This window comes from Marmota marmota, unplaced genomic scaffold (genome assembly GCF_001458135.2).
Source record: "Marmota marmota marmota unplaced genomic scaffold, marMar, whole genome shotgun sequence".
In the NCBI taxonomy this organism is placed as follows: Eukaryota; Metazoa; Chordata; class Mammalia; order Rodentia; family Sciuridae; genus Marmota; species Marmota marmota.
In genome coordinates, this window is record NW_025999842.1 from 54,370,729 (window position 1) to 54,385,757 (window position 15,029).

The 15,029-nt window shown below is 38.2% G+C and overlaps 1 protein-coding gene across 4 annotated transcripts in view; it reads left to right on the forward strand.

Moving 5' to 3' along the window:
- Arfgef3 (ARFGEF family member 3) overlaps positions 1–15,029 on the forward strand; it is a 167,730-nt gene that overhangs the window by 128,049 nt on the left and 24,652 nt on the right. For all 4 annotated transcript variants that reach the window (XM_048798842.1, XM_015501659.2, XM_048798849.1 and 1 more), the window contains 4 exons: positions 3,593–3,737; positions 5,420–5,542; positions 9,430–9,533; positions 10,852–10,996. In XM_048798842.1, coding sequence (XP_048654799.1) covers positions 3,593–3,737; positions 5,420–5,542; positions 9,430–9,533; positions 10,852–10,996 — 517 coding nt within the window. The remainder of the gene's footprint in view (positions 1–3,592; positions 3,738–5,419; positions 5,543–9,429; positions 9,534–10,851; positions 10,997–15,029) is intronic.

The following is a 15,029-nucleotide window of genomic DNA, read 5'->3' on the forward strand; positions in this document are numbered from 1 at the left end:
GAAAACTAAAAATAAATGAATAAATATTTTAAAAAAAAGATTCCTCTTTAACGAGGTGGGAAAATCTTTAAAAAAAAAAGAAAGATGCTGGCAAATTTGGTGAACATGTAGAGAAATTGGAACCCTTATATACTGCTGGTAGAAGTGTAAACCATGTACCTTATTTGAGAAACAGTCTAATTCCTCCAATAGTAGTCCCCAAAAGAAATGAAAACAAATATTCATAGAAATCTTATGCACACAGTTTTCAAGATGGTGGAATAGAGGAGGTTGCTTTCCTGGCTGCTGTGTGGCACGGAACCAAGAAAGCAGATAGGTAGCTTCTCAGCGGTGAGGTCGTGGAAACCTTCAGGGACACTCTAAGTCCATAGGGTAGAAACTCTACTGCCTCAGATCCAAACCATTAGATGGGTAGATACAAAAACATGAAAAAGCAATAGAATAAATCACCTCAAATCAAGATATTCCAGTAACAGAATCCATCAACACCACAGTGGAAGAAATGTCAGAGAAGGAGTTCAGAATGTTCATAATTAAATTGATCTGTGAAGTAAATAACCGTATAAAGAGAAAGATCACTTCAATACAGAGAGATTCTGGGGGAAAAAAAAAAAGCAGAGACCCTGCGTCTAATAGAAGAAAAAGTAGGCCCAAATATTCATCATGTTGGATTAGGCCCCAACTTCCATAAAAAGACTCCTATTGTGCAAGAATTAAAATTAAAAATCAATAAATGGGATGGATTCAAACTAAAAAGCTTCTTCTCAGCAAGAGAAACAGTGAGGTGAATAGAGAGCCTACAGAATGAGAGCAAAATTTTTACACTTGCACATCAGATAGAGCACTAATCTCTGGGGTATATAAAGAACTCAAAAAGCTAAACACCAAATAAATAAATAACCCAATCAATACGTGAGCCAAGGAACTGAACAGAAACTTCACAGAAGAAGAAATACTACCAGTCAACAATACATGAAAAAAATGTTCAACACCGCTAGCAATTAGAGAAATGCAAATCAAAACTACTCTAAGATTTCATCTCACTCCAGTCAGAATGGCAGCTATTAAGAATACAAACAACAGTAAGTGTTGGTGAGGATGTGGGGAAAAGGCACACTCATATATTTCTGGTGGGACTGCAAATTGGTACAACAACTCTGGAAAGTAGTATGGAAATTCCTCAGAAAATTTGGAATGGAACCACCATTTGACCCAGCTATCCCACTCCTCAGTCTATACCTAAAGGACTTTAAATCAGCATATTATAGCAATGCAGCCACATCAATGTTTATAGCAGCTCCATTCACAATAGCTAAGCTGTGTAACCAACCTAGGTACCCTTCAACAGATGAATGCATTAAAAAAATGTAGTTAATATACAATGGAATATTACTCAGCCGCAAAGAAGAATGAAATTATGGCATTTGCCAGTAAATGGATGGAACTGGAGAATATCATACTAAGTAAAATAAGACAATCCCCAAAAACTAAAGGCCAAATGTTCTCATTCTCTCTGATGTGCAGCTGCTTACTCACAATAGGTGGGGGGAGGAATGAGTGGAAGTTCATTGGATTGGACAGGGGAGAATGGGGGGATAAGAATGGGAAAGACAGTAGAATGAATCAGACATAACTTTCCTGTGTTCATATATGAATACACCACCAGTGTAACTCCATATCATGTATAACCACTAAAAAAGAATTTTAAAATGAAAACAAAAGAAACTCTTGTACACAAGTGTTCATAGCAACATTACTTATAATAGCAAGAAAATTGAAAACAACCCAAATTTCATCAGTTGATAATGGATAAATAAAATGTGGTATATTCATTCAATAAAATGTGCTATCATTTGACTGTAGGGAAGGTTGTTCAAGTCCATAAATATCCTTTGAAAACTTTGAATCTATGCTTTAAATAGGTAGAATTTATGGGATGTTATTTATAACTCATTAAAGATGTTAAAAATGTATATTGACTAAATTTCAATCAAAAGGCAGAAATTACAAGAAAACAGAAGATACTAAAATATACAGTCTTCTTTTGGATTAAAAGGCACCAATAGGTTGATAGGAAAGGACTGAAAACAGTAAGTGATGCAGATTGAAACCATGAGAGTCAAGATGATTGTGTTAATGTCTGGCAGCGCGGGGCGCTGGGTTCAATCCTTAGCACCACATACAAATAAAATAAAGATGTTGTGTCCGCCAAAAACTGAAAAATAAAAAAATTAAATAAATAAAAATTTAAAAAAGACATTAATAGAAGAAATATTACTAGAAACAAACATTTCATAATTATGAAGGAAGACATATCAATAAAAATGTGTATGTACCTAACAATAAAGCCTTAAAGTACATAAAGCAAAAACAGAATTCGAAGAAGATATGGACAATGTAAGAATTACAGGGAAGGGAGTGGAATGGAGAGTTATTATTTAATGGGTGCAGAGTTCCAGTTTGGGAAGATGAACATATTCTAAGGACACATGGAGGGGGTGATAGTTGCATGATGGTACTTAATGCCATTGAACTTTATGAACTTTATACAATGGTTAAATGGTAAGTTTACATCATGCGTATTTTACCATCATAATAATGAAAAATAATTATAGTGGAGCATTTTAACACTCCTTTCTTAATAGTTGATAGATGGAAACTCAGGACATAGGAAATGAACACTATTAACCAGCGTGGCCAAACTGACACCTGGAATACTCTGCCCAACAAAAGAATACATGGAACATTATCCATGAATCTGTTAGACCATAAAACAAGTCTCAATACATTTAATAGAATTGAAGTCATGTCAAGTATGTTTTCCAGCCATATGGAATTAAATTCAAAATTTAAAAAATTAGAAAATGTCCAAATGTTTGGAAATCAAAAAGCCAAAATTCTAAATAGCCCATTTGGTCAAAGAGAAAATTATTTCCAGAAAATCGTACTAGAACATACTTCAGAAAAATGAACTTACACTCTTCTCTTACCACATACACCAATAAAAAAAATGTTCAAAAATAGGTCATTATTTACATATAAGAGCAAAAACTAAGTATTTCTAGAAAAAAGCATAGAAGGCAATTACTGAGAACCTGGATTAGGGAAAGATTTCTTAGAAATACTGAAAGCATGACCCATTAAAAAGAAAAACCGATAAATTAGAGTTTATTATTATTATTGAGAATTTTGTTCTTTAAAAGGGACCATTAAAAGGTAAAAAGACAAGTTCAAGTTGTGACAAATATTTGCAAACTATATATCTCAGGGAGGACCTGAATCTTCACATTATATACAGAGCACTAACAATGCAATAATAAAAAGACAAGGAGACACACACCCAGTTTAAAAGATAGCAAACTATTGACAGATGACCTCATAATCTTGCGAAAATTTGCTCAGCAACATTAATTACTAGTGAAAGGCAAATTTATAGACTCTGGCCACATAGGAGATTCTTGAGTGAGCCTGTCTGACTTCTGGTTTTTCTCTTTCATTAAAACTAACTTGGAAATAGGGGGCAGAGGAGGATATTACCCTTCCCAGAAATTCTTGTGCCTCTGTTAAGTGCCACCTCCTTTGCCTGTGCCAGGTGGTCACATCCATCGGTGAGCTGGTTGAAGTGTGCTCCACGCAGATCCAGTCGGGATGGAGACCCTTGTTCAGTGCTCTGGAAACAGTACACAGTGGGGACAAGTCCGAGGTGAAAGAGTATCTGGTTGGTGACTACTCCATGGGTAAGAATGTGCCAGTGATTCTTGCAGCTGAGATTTCTTTTTTTTTAATTGATTTTTTAAAAAAATAAATGACAGCGGAATGCATTACAATTCTTATTACACACGTATAGCACAAATTTTCATATCTCTGGTTATAATATAAAGTATGTTGACAACATTTCATGTCTTCATACATGTACTTTGGATAATGATCTTTATGTCACAGTTCATGATATCAAGAGAAATTGAACAAGAGGGAAGACGGACATTCCACCATGTTTTATCAGTAGGGCATGGTGTTTAGTGTGAACTTCGGGTCTGAGTCCTACCAGCAGGCCAAGAGCCCTGTCCCTCATCAGGCCCTGCTCTTGCTGACAAGTGGACAGAAGGTTGAACGGCCTCTGTTGGTTCACTGAATGTTGCTGTGTAGATTTCTTTCCTAAGGCCAAAATAAAAATATTAAAGGTTGAGCATCTGAAAATTGGAAACCTGAAATGCTCCCAAATCTGAAACATTGTTGGCATTTCACAACATTCCAGATTTTCAAATTAAGGATGCTCAACGCAGTAAAGTTTATGCAAATCTTCAAAAAGTGAAAAACTCTGAAATCTGAACCACATCTGGACCCCAGCGTTTAAGAAAAGACATATTCATCTTGTATTCACTTGCTAATAAGAAACAGAAAAGTGGGCTGGGGAAATAGCTCAGTGATAGAGTGCGTGCCTCCCATGCACAAGCCCCCGGGTTTGATTTCCAGCACCATAAAACCTGCATATGCGTGTGCGCACACACATACACACATTTTAACAAAGGGAAGTCAGAATTAGGGAAACTGGTCTGGTTGAAATGAATGGGCATGCCCAGGGATGTTGTGTCAGGTCCCCAGGGACACCCCTACATTCAGAAACCAGAACAACTCATAGGAGTTAACATATAGTTTCACTAAGTTTTGTTGTGTAATTCTGATGTGTTATGGTAGTGTAATAAGAACACAGCTGGGTTACAGGGGACAAAGACACAGGTAGGATCTGGAGGAATGTATGAACGGGCTTCCTTATGCTCTTATTGACCCCATCGGGGAATCACACAGCTCACTCTGCCCCTAGCAGTGAAAATACAGCAACCTGTTTGTGATGTTTCTGCCCAATGACATCAGTTAGGGACCTAGCTTGAACTGGTCAGGCAGGCATCCTCTGCCTAGCATATACCACAATTCCAGATAAAGGAAAACAGCGTAAACCACATAGCTCACACAGTGTAGGCATCGTGAACCACCTTATGAGTTAACTGTTGCTTGGGAATATTCTGGGAACTGAGTTCCTAGATACTGAGGGCAAGCAGGCTTTTTGAGGTTAGCAGTCTTGGGCCTTCTATATGAACTCTTCTGCACAGGTATGAGTAAGTGCACATAAATCATGCAGGAGCCTTCCAGAGGCCGCATGTCTCACTGCTCTACAGATCTACACATCACTTGAGCCCTGTATTCCTCCAGCATTGCCCTCACTTCTCCATCCAGGGTAATTTGCAGCCTTCCTGCAGTTCCCTGAAGGTGAAACTGAGCAGGACAGCACAGCCATCCAGTCCAAAGGCGCAGGCAGTTCCCCAGGAGATCTTTCCAGAGGCTCCTTGGATGGTGCAGGGAGTCTGAGCAACCTGAGCAGTGGAAACTTATCTATCTTAAACCTCTGATCTTCCTCCCTCAGGAAAAAGCCAAGCCCCAGTGTTTGATGTGTTTGAAGCTTTTCTCAATACTGACAACATCCAGGTCTTTGCTAACGCAGCCACTAGTTACATCATGTGCCTTATGAAGTTCGTCAAAGGACTGGGTAAGTGGAATCCTCCTTTCATGCCTCATAACCTCTGAAGACACTTTCTAGGATGACTTTGTGCCAAAGGCCCTGGAGACAGGGCCCACTGACCAGTAGGAAAAAACAAACATCATGGGATATAAACAAATGGGGTGTGTCATGTACTCGGGGACAGAAAACATATTGGGAAAGCAACTTGGGTTTGATATTTTTTTTAATTGCATTCATGGAATATCTTGTAAAATAATATATTTTCAATCTATATGTTGTTTTGCCAACTTATTTTCCAATCTTAAAATATTTTCAATATTATCTTCAAAAACTGCCTTTTGTAGGAAACTACCCTCCTCGGTGTCAAACAATTAGCAGTCTGAGTTTGATTTCCCAGCTCCTAAGAATTCAGAATGCCTCCCACCAGGCCTTATTAATCATAAAATGTATTTTGGACATGTAGACATCCCTCTTCTCTGAGGCCTAAAGTATTTCAAGAACTAGGTCATTTGATTTTATGCTTAATTTAGGAACATTTAATAGTGTAAAGTCTTGTTATACAACAAGACCTGCTGGAGCTGAGTTTTTTCTAATTTTTTTTGTAGTTGTAGATGGACAGAATGCCTTTATTTTATTTGTTAATTTTTATGTGGTGCTGAGGATTGAACCCAGAGCCTCACGCATGCTAGGCAAGCGCTTTGCCACTGAGCTACAGTCCCAGCCCTCGAGCTGGTTTTTATATAGCACAGATTTCCCTGGGGTGAAATGGAAGGAAGGGACAGTTAGTTAACCCAAACATTAAAAGAAACTTGAACTTTTGAAAGTTTTGCCATGGAGTACATTTAGACTTGCAGGCTGAAACCCTTGGAAATAGTAATAGTATAAAGTCAATATTATTTTATATTCTTGCTATGTAATTGATGGTTCTTATGCAAAAGAAAATCAGACACAAAGAAACTGTGTGTCTCATGTCACCCTTATTTTTGGAATAGGAATAAAATGCAAGTTTCAGGATAGAACTCAGAGGCCCTAAGTCTGATCTATAGACCATTCTTGTTACAAGTGCATCACCCTCACTCTCTGATATACCATAGTCTCACCTTGTCCACAGAACCCCAGAGGATGCCTGGAACCATAGATAGGCCAAACCTTATATATGCTATGATTTAATATGCTATGATTTATAAATTAGGCAGAGTAAGACACTAACAATAACTAATTATAAAATAAGAACAATTCTAACAGTATACTGATACTATGACGGTCTGATAACTCAGGCAACTACTAGAGGACAATAGACAGGTAACATATACCATGTGGATATGCTGGACAAAGGGATGATTCGCATCCCAGGTGGGATGGAGAGGGTGGTGTAAGATTTCATCACACTACTCTCAATAGCACACCATTTAAAACCTGTGAATTGTTTGTTTCTGGAATTTTCCACCTAATAATTTCATGATATGGTTGATCACAGGTCACTGAAACCTCTGGTAGTGAAACCATCGATAATTCCAATTATCGTCCATATTATAGGGAGAGAAATATGAATAAAACAGATTTCTTGCTGCAAGATCTCACAGCCCCTTTGGAAGCAGATGCATAAATCAGTAATTATAGTCCATAAAGACAAATGGTTTAATAAAGATGGCAGGGGGAGGGCGGCACTGATACTAAAATGAGTAGTAGTACCTGAGACAGGGTGTTTGTCAGTAGGGCCATACAGGTTTCAAAAAACAAGTAGCATCTGAATTTTATAAAGTGTGCAGGTTTGCCTTTCTAGAAATAGGGTTCATTGAGGGTACCCTGACAGGTCAAAAAGGAAGGGGCCAGGCTGTGTTGCTACATACCCTGTCGGGAAATGTAGAATGAGTAGGGAAGGTTTTTCTGCTCGACAGTCATGAAGATCCATGCGATATATGAAATTACACTGGCAGACACATGTCCCTTAGATAGGGCAAGAAGCTGTAGGCAGAAGCACCAGTTCTGGCACAGTTTGGGGAGGATAGCAATGAGAGAATAGGCTCCAGCAGTATTCTAGAGGTGATATCTAAAGAGCCTGTGTCTGCTTAAATGTGAAGCCTGAGACAGGGACAACTGAGGACCACTCCCTGTCCAACAAGTGTCTTGGAAGGACCAGTGTTACCCAGAATTAGGATATCCAAAAGGAGAGCAGCTTAGATATAGCGGAGAGTGTCTCAATGTGTTCAGATTGCTATAACAAAATACCTTAGGCCAGGTAATTTATAAACAATAGAAAGGTATTTCTCACAAGTCTGGAAATTGGAAAGTCTAAGATCAAGGCACCAAGAGATTCAGTGTTTGGTGAGGGATCGTGTGCTTCACAGCACTGTCTGCTTGCTGCATCCTCATATGGCAGGAGAATAAGGTGACTCTCTGGAGCCTCTTTTTTAAGGGCACTAATTCCATCCACCTTCTAATACCATCACCTTGGTTATTAGGTGTAAACATATAAATTGTGTGGGTCGGGGGCAAATAATGATCATGGCAGATAGGAAAAGTATTTATTCTTTTTTGGCCAATGAGACACATTTTCTATGAAATAATAAGAAATGCCTAGCCACATATTAAAAATTTGAGATTTTGGTCTTAGGAGTTAGGAACTAAAAATAGAGATGCCAAATTATCTGAGTGTATGTGGAAGATATTTAAAACAGGTTCGATTTTTGTGTGTGAATTATAAGGTGGAGTGATTTGTCTGGAGCTTGGGGTTAGTGGGAGATGCAGAGTTCTCAACACAGTCACACTGCCCGAGTACTGTGCAGCTCCATGGAGTGCCATTCACAAATATTTGAGTGTGTGACATGGAAAAAGGTTGACATAGCTGCTGTAATCAATAGGATAGGAAATTATTTATGTATTTCCACCCATTTATTTCAATATGAATTTGACCTGGTTTCTGTTTTGATATCATGAAATACAGTCATGTCAACTAGGGGTTGGCAAAGTACTTGCAAGCCAAATCTGACTCAGTGAGAGTTTTTATAAATAAAATTTTATTGGAACACAGCCATGGTCATTTGTCCATGGCTGCCTTTGTGCTACAAAGAAGTTGAGAAGTTGCCATACAAACATATGACCTGCAAAGCCTTAGGTACTTACTGTCTGGCCCTTTACCCAGAGTAGGCCAACTCCTGATCATAGACATTTTTTTTTCCTTTTTCTTAAGAGAAGAAACATGCCTCATGGCTTCTGAGTTTTAACTAATGCCTAGTAATTATGTCTGTCTACTCACAGGGGAGGGTGCTAGTTGCTACAATAGTAGACAATTAGAAACAATTACAGTGTTGAGGAATGATTTTATTAAAAGTATTGAAATATATTCATTATATGAGAAAAATTATAATTCTCAATTATAATTATTGAAAATCTAGATGCCCTTCTATAGTGTTTCATCTGTACATATATACAAAAAAAATAGAATTCATTTAAATTCACTTAAGTAGACTCTGTCCCCAAACCCTCCATGTTTCTTCAGACTCTTCCCAGAGCCCTCGTTTATCATCATTTAGTGCTGCGTACTGGCAGCACACAAGTTCCTTGTCCATTAGAGACTAAGTGCTTCGTTCCAGTCCAGCACAGGGCTTGTCCCTGGGGTCATCTTCTCCCAACAGAGCTTCAGAAGTGACACCGTCTGGCAGCAGGGCCTGGAGAAGTGAATCACAGTGTGTCCATGAACAAAAGAACACAGTCTGGCTACTGAAAGTACTGGGGTAGAAAAGAGAAGAAATGTTCACTATAGGGTTAAAAATGGCCAAGAGGGCTTTTCTCAGGGTTGTGCCTTGGGGTCATTTTTCTTTTCCCCCACTCTCTGCTTTGGTGACTATCTGATGAACTTGCATGATGTGAGAGAGCAGATAGGAAGGCAAGGGTGATTTGTCTGTCTGCCCTAGGGGAGGTGGACTGTAAAGAGATCGGAGACTGCGTCCCAGGAACAGGAGCCACATCCACAGACCTTTGCCTCCCTGCCCTGGAGTACCTCCGCCGCTGCTCTCAGGTACGGGGAGAAATTGTCCCTTAAACCTGCCTCACGGGGTGTTCCCAAAATACGAGCCGATATCTTTTGCTGAAACCCAGGAGAGACACTGTCTTCTGTGTGAGAAGATGGGAGCTTAGCCTTGGAATATATATTTTTGTTCCTACCCTTTCCATGAAGAAAAACAAAAGATATACTGGGACACTCGATGAGATCCTCAGATGCCCGAAACTTCTCACCTCCGCTCAGACATCATAATCTACCATAATCTCTGCTTGCATCAGCCTGTAGAGAAGGGGTCACAGGACCATGGGAGGTCTTCCCGGTAGTACTAAAAAGTGGACCATGGAAAACACACACACACACACACACACACACACACGAGGGATATGTTCAGTTAAGATCTCATGAAGAGATCCAGTAAAACAATGCTTATCTAAAATGCACCTTCATTGTGCATTTTCCTTGTCTTTGACAAGCAGGACAATGTTCCCTCCTCAAAACATTTTCTCCTCAGGCTCAGAGACAGCCCTCTCTGTGTTTTTTTTTTTTTTCCTGTTTTCTCAGGTTGTATACCAGGCCTCTTCTGGGGTCCACCTGCCTGTCTGTCTGTGATACCACTGAGTCCCATGAGTTGGAGAGGAGAGATGCTTCTGATTTCTTCCCCCAGCTGCCTTCCCCAGGCCCCATATGCTGTCCCCCCCACCCCGAGCCTCCTTCCACCCCAGGTCCTTCCCTCTCACTCAGGGCTCCAGCCACATTTCCCTGGTTTCTAGAACTATGTGGACCCAGCAGGCATGATTCTAATTCATGAAACTGTTGGAGTCCTGGGGGACTGTGCTCCAGCAGCAGAGGAGAATAAGGAGCCCAGCCACCTGCTCTTCAGCCCTGCTTCTAAGACTTCACCTCTCCCTCGCTGCCCTCAGACACCTCCATTTCTCCTCTGCTCTTGCCCCTCTCTTTCCTGACAGGTTGGGTCAGGGATGGGGAAGCCAGAGGCTTGTATTTCATCTTCCTATAGACTCTTCTCAGGGATCCCCCACAGGCAAATTCTCGACATGTTCATGGTTCCTTTAGTAGGGTTATAAAACTCTTGTAATCAAGATACTGAAAAATCATCCACTAATTTTTATTAGCATTGCTACTGAGCTATTTCATCATCTTCATGGGATAAATGTCCCTTGTAAGCTCCCTTATAAATCATCACAAACTAACTTCAAAACGTTTCCTGTGTCCCCTTTGTCACTGCTGTATACTTTAATTGTTCTTTTACTCCCAGAGTACAGATTTTTTCAATATCTAATTATAGCATTTGGATTTTTTTCTTTTTATTGTTCAGTTACTGGCCAAAATCTACAAAATGCCCTTGAAGCCAATATTCCTTAGTGGGCGGCTTGCTAGTTTGCCTCGAAGACTTCAGGAGCAGTCAGCAAGCAGTGAGGATGGAATCGAGTCAGTCCTGTCTGATTTTGATGATGACACTGGTAAGTTAGTTGATTGGCCTAAACCAGATTATTTGCTATATGCATAGTCCCAGAAGTTTAAGTCAGACGTTAAGTAGCTTACAGTTATAAAAGTAGTCCTCCTTTTTTATTTTTTATATCAAAATAAGTTTGCCTAAAGTTCGTATGGTCTTTTCAAAAACAGCACTTTACAATCAGTGCTTCCAAACCTTGGTCTTGAAGATGCAGCTTTGCAGATTCCACTGAATTTAGTTTCAAACTCCAAATTCTCTTGAATTGAGCAAATTGGAAAGAAGTTGCACTAGTGCATTTCGTACTTAAATTGGCTAGTAATTGTCTTTAATAGCTTTTTGGAAACACAATCATTATATAATTACTTCCTGCAGGACTATTTGGTTAGAGACTGGGGAAATTAAGTCATTACTGAAGAGGGAAGCTATTTTGTGACTGGTGAAGCTGAAGGCTCAGGAAAAGAATAGTTTCAAAAGAATCTGTTTTAAATTAGGTCCCACGTACTCTCCTGTGAATCAGAGTTCAAGCTAGTAACTTGGAATAATTTTCAGGTAGGTTAACTCATGTTCACACCAACTGTCTTCTGTCTCAGAAGACCCTTCCTGTTCCACTTTAAGAAATGGAAAGTATAGGACTGGAGTTGTAGCTCAGCGGTAGAGCACTCACCTAGCACATGGGAGGTGCTGGGTTCAATCCTCAGCACCACATAAAAATAAATAAATAAAATAGACACATAAAAAATAAAACCTAATTACTTAAAAAAAGAAATGGCAATTATACCTTAAATAAACCTATTTGGTGTGATATATTGTTTCAAGTCCTTACAAAAGAACTTTTGGGGAGAGGTTTTTCACCTGCTTTCATTTCACTGTCACAAATTTATGGAGGTGACAGGAAGATTTACAGTTTTGGATAGGGATTATCTTATAGTAAAACCTCACTAGTTCTGATTGGTTGAGAGGAAGCACTAAATGAAAAATAAATATCAAATATAGAGAACAAATACTGAATATTCACTAGATGTTACTTAATGTAGTTTTTATTTTAATGATTAGATAAGAATAATTTTTACTTAGCATTTGAAATCTCCAATCCATTATAAGCAGAAGCTAATGTTATTAATCTATAATGCAGTCTTTAAAACAATCATAAATGTTGATGTATTACCATGAGCATTCTTCTTCACATTTGTGCAAATAATTAATCCACTTTTTTCAAGGAGGCCCATCTTCTTAGGATAAAGCTCAGCCAAGAACTTATCTAAAGTTGGTTCCACATTATCAATTCTAGGATCTTAAAGTTATGTATGAAACACAGATCAAAGTTAAAAGCTACAAGTCAGTTTTAAAACTGCACAATTCACAGCATTAATAGATCCTTAGGTACTATTTCTCTGGAACATAATTACTCCCCCACCTTGAAAATTCAAACATATCCAAAACTAGACAGAGGACAGAGTATACAAAAATATAGAGATAATATACAAAACTAGACATAATGGTATCACCCTCTTTCAACTCCTATCAATTTATGACTAATCTCAGGTGATGTCTATTTTCCTTTTCTTTCCCTCTGTTTTAATTTAAGGCAAAACCCAAATCATTTTAGTATTTCATCTGGAAATATTTCAGTACGTGTGCTTTAAATATAATATAGGATACAGACATATTTTCTGTATTTCCCCCTTAGTTCTTATATGGGCTCTTTGGCTGGAACTAGGAATCCAACTAATTTAAGATTGATTGATCAGAGAAAGCATAAAAATTTTATTAATTTTACATGAGCACGGAGATCTTCACAAAAGTAAAGTTCAAAGAAATGACCAAAGCATAATGCTTTTATAGTTTTTAGACAAAACACAATAAATTTGTGAAAAAATAACAATATAAATGGATCTCTAGGCTAAGGTAGTAAACTCTAGGGATGTTCCTAAGAGATGCATTGGGGAGAGAAGGTAGAAGATATGGATTATTTCAATAGTTTGTTCATTCAGGTTCATTATGTACCAGTTACCAGTCTATGGTGATCAAAGCTGTTATCCATCCTTGGCATGGGAAGGTCATCCCTCTAAAAGAATCTCTGTCTTGTTGCATGTAGGAAAAGATAGGCCAGATGGCCCTTTCTAAAATTATGGTTTTTCAAGTGATTTGAGCTAGAAATAACCAATATGCCATCTCAGCACATTTTGAGATGGTATGTCCTTCAATAACAGGCATTAATTACCACAATGTCATTATCATACCTGAACATAAACAATGGTGGATTAGAGGTTGCCTGGGCTGCAATGAGGAGCTACTGCTTGATGGTTACAGGGTTCTGTGTGAGGTGATGAAATAGCTGTAGTGCACAACATTGTGCATCTAATTAATGCCACTCAATTGTACCTATAAAAATGGCTAACTTGCTATTTTTTGTTGTATTTATTTGCCACAATAAAATCATTTTCACCAGGTGTGGTGGTGCACACCTGTAATCCCAGAGACCTGGGAGTCTGAGGCAATAGGATCACAAGTTCAAAGCCAGCCTCAGCAACAGTGAGGCACTAAGTAATTCATTGAGACCCTGTCTCTAAATAAAATACAAAATAGGGCTGGGGATGTGGTTCAGTGGCCAAGTTCCCCTGAGTTCAATTCCCAGTACCCCCCCCCCATAAAAAAGAAAAAAGTCATTTTTCAAAAAAGACTAAGATGATTAAACTAAAAAGAAAACTTAATTCTTTTGCTAATATTAGCTCCCAAGAAATCCAACAATCATTTCAATATAGAATTTACAGACCATATCACCCTTTTTTCACAATTTTTATTGGTGCGTTTTATTGTACATCGCGCATGCATAATACATACTGTACATTCGTGCATGTGCACAATGTAATGGTATAATTTGGACACTTTCACTCCTCAACACTTTCCTCTTCCCTCTGTCCCTTTCCTCTCCTGAATCCCCTTGATTTCATGACATCTTCCCCCACTTTTCCTTTTTCCTCTCTAGCTTGCACATGAGAGAAAACTTCTGACCCTTGACCTTGTGACTTGTTTTGCTTAATATGATGGTTTCTAGTTCCATTCATTTTCCTGTAAATGACAATTTCATTTTTCTTTATGGCTAAATAAAACTTCATTTTATAAGTGTGTGTGTGTGTGTATATATATATATTAGAGAGAGAGAGAGAGAGAGGGAGAGAAAGAAAATAAATATATATGTAATATATATTTCTTTTCTTTATCCTTTATACATTGATGTATACCTAGACTGGTTCAATATTTGGCTATTGTGAATTGTGCTGCTATAAATATGGATATGCATGTATCACTGAAGTGTGATAACTTTAATTCTTTAGGATAAATACTGAGGAGTTGTATATAGCATATGGTGGTTCCATGCCTAGGCTTTTGAGAAGCCTCCATATTGATATCCATGGTTGTTCTAATTTACAATCCCACTAACAGTGTAAAAGAATTCCTTTTTCTCCATGTCCTTTCCAGCATTTATTATTGTTTATATTCTTAATGACTGCCATTCTGACTGGTGTACAATGAAATCTCAGTGTAATTTTGATTGGCATTTCCCTAATTGCTAATTATGTTGACCATTTTTTCATGTATTTGTTGCTGGCCATTTGTATTCTTTTGAGAAGTATCTGTTTAATTAATTTGCCCATTTATTAATTGGGTTGATTTTTTTGGAGTAAAGTTTGAGTTCTTTATAAATTATAGGTATTAATCCTCAGAAGAATAGCTAGCAAGGATTTTCTACCATTTTGTGGGTTCTCTGTTCACATTCCTGTTTCCTTTGCTGTGTAGAAGCTTTTTAACTTAATGCCATCCAATTTATTAATTCTTATAATCATTTCCTGAGCTTTAGGGGTTCTATTGAGAAAGTTGTTGCCTGTGCCTATAAGTTGGGGTGTTGAACCTACATAGTTTCTAGGAGTTGCATAGTTTCTAATTCCAAGGCCTTTGATCTATTTTGAGTTGATCTGTGCAGGGTGAGAGATAAGGATCTAGTCGCATTCTTCTACATATGGGTAACCAGTTTTCCCAAT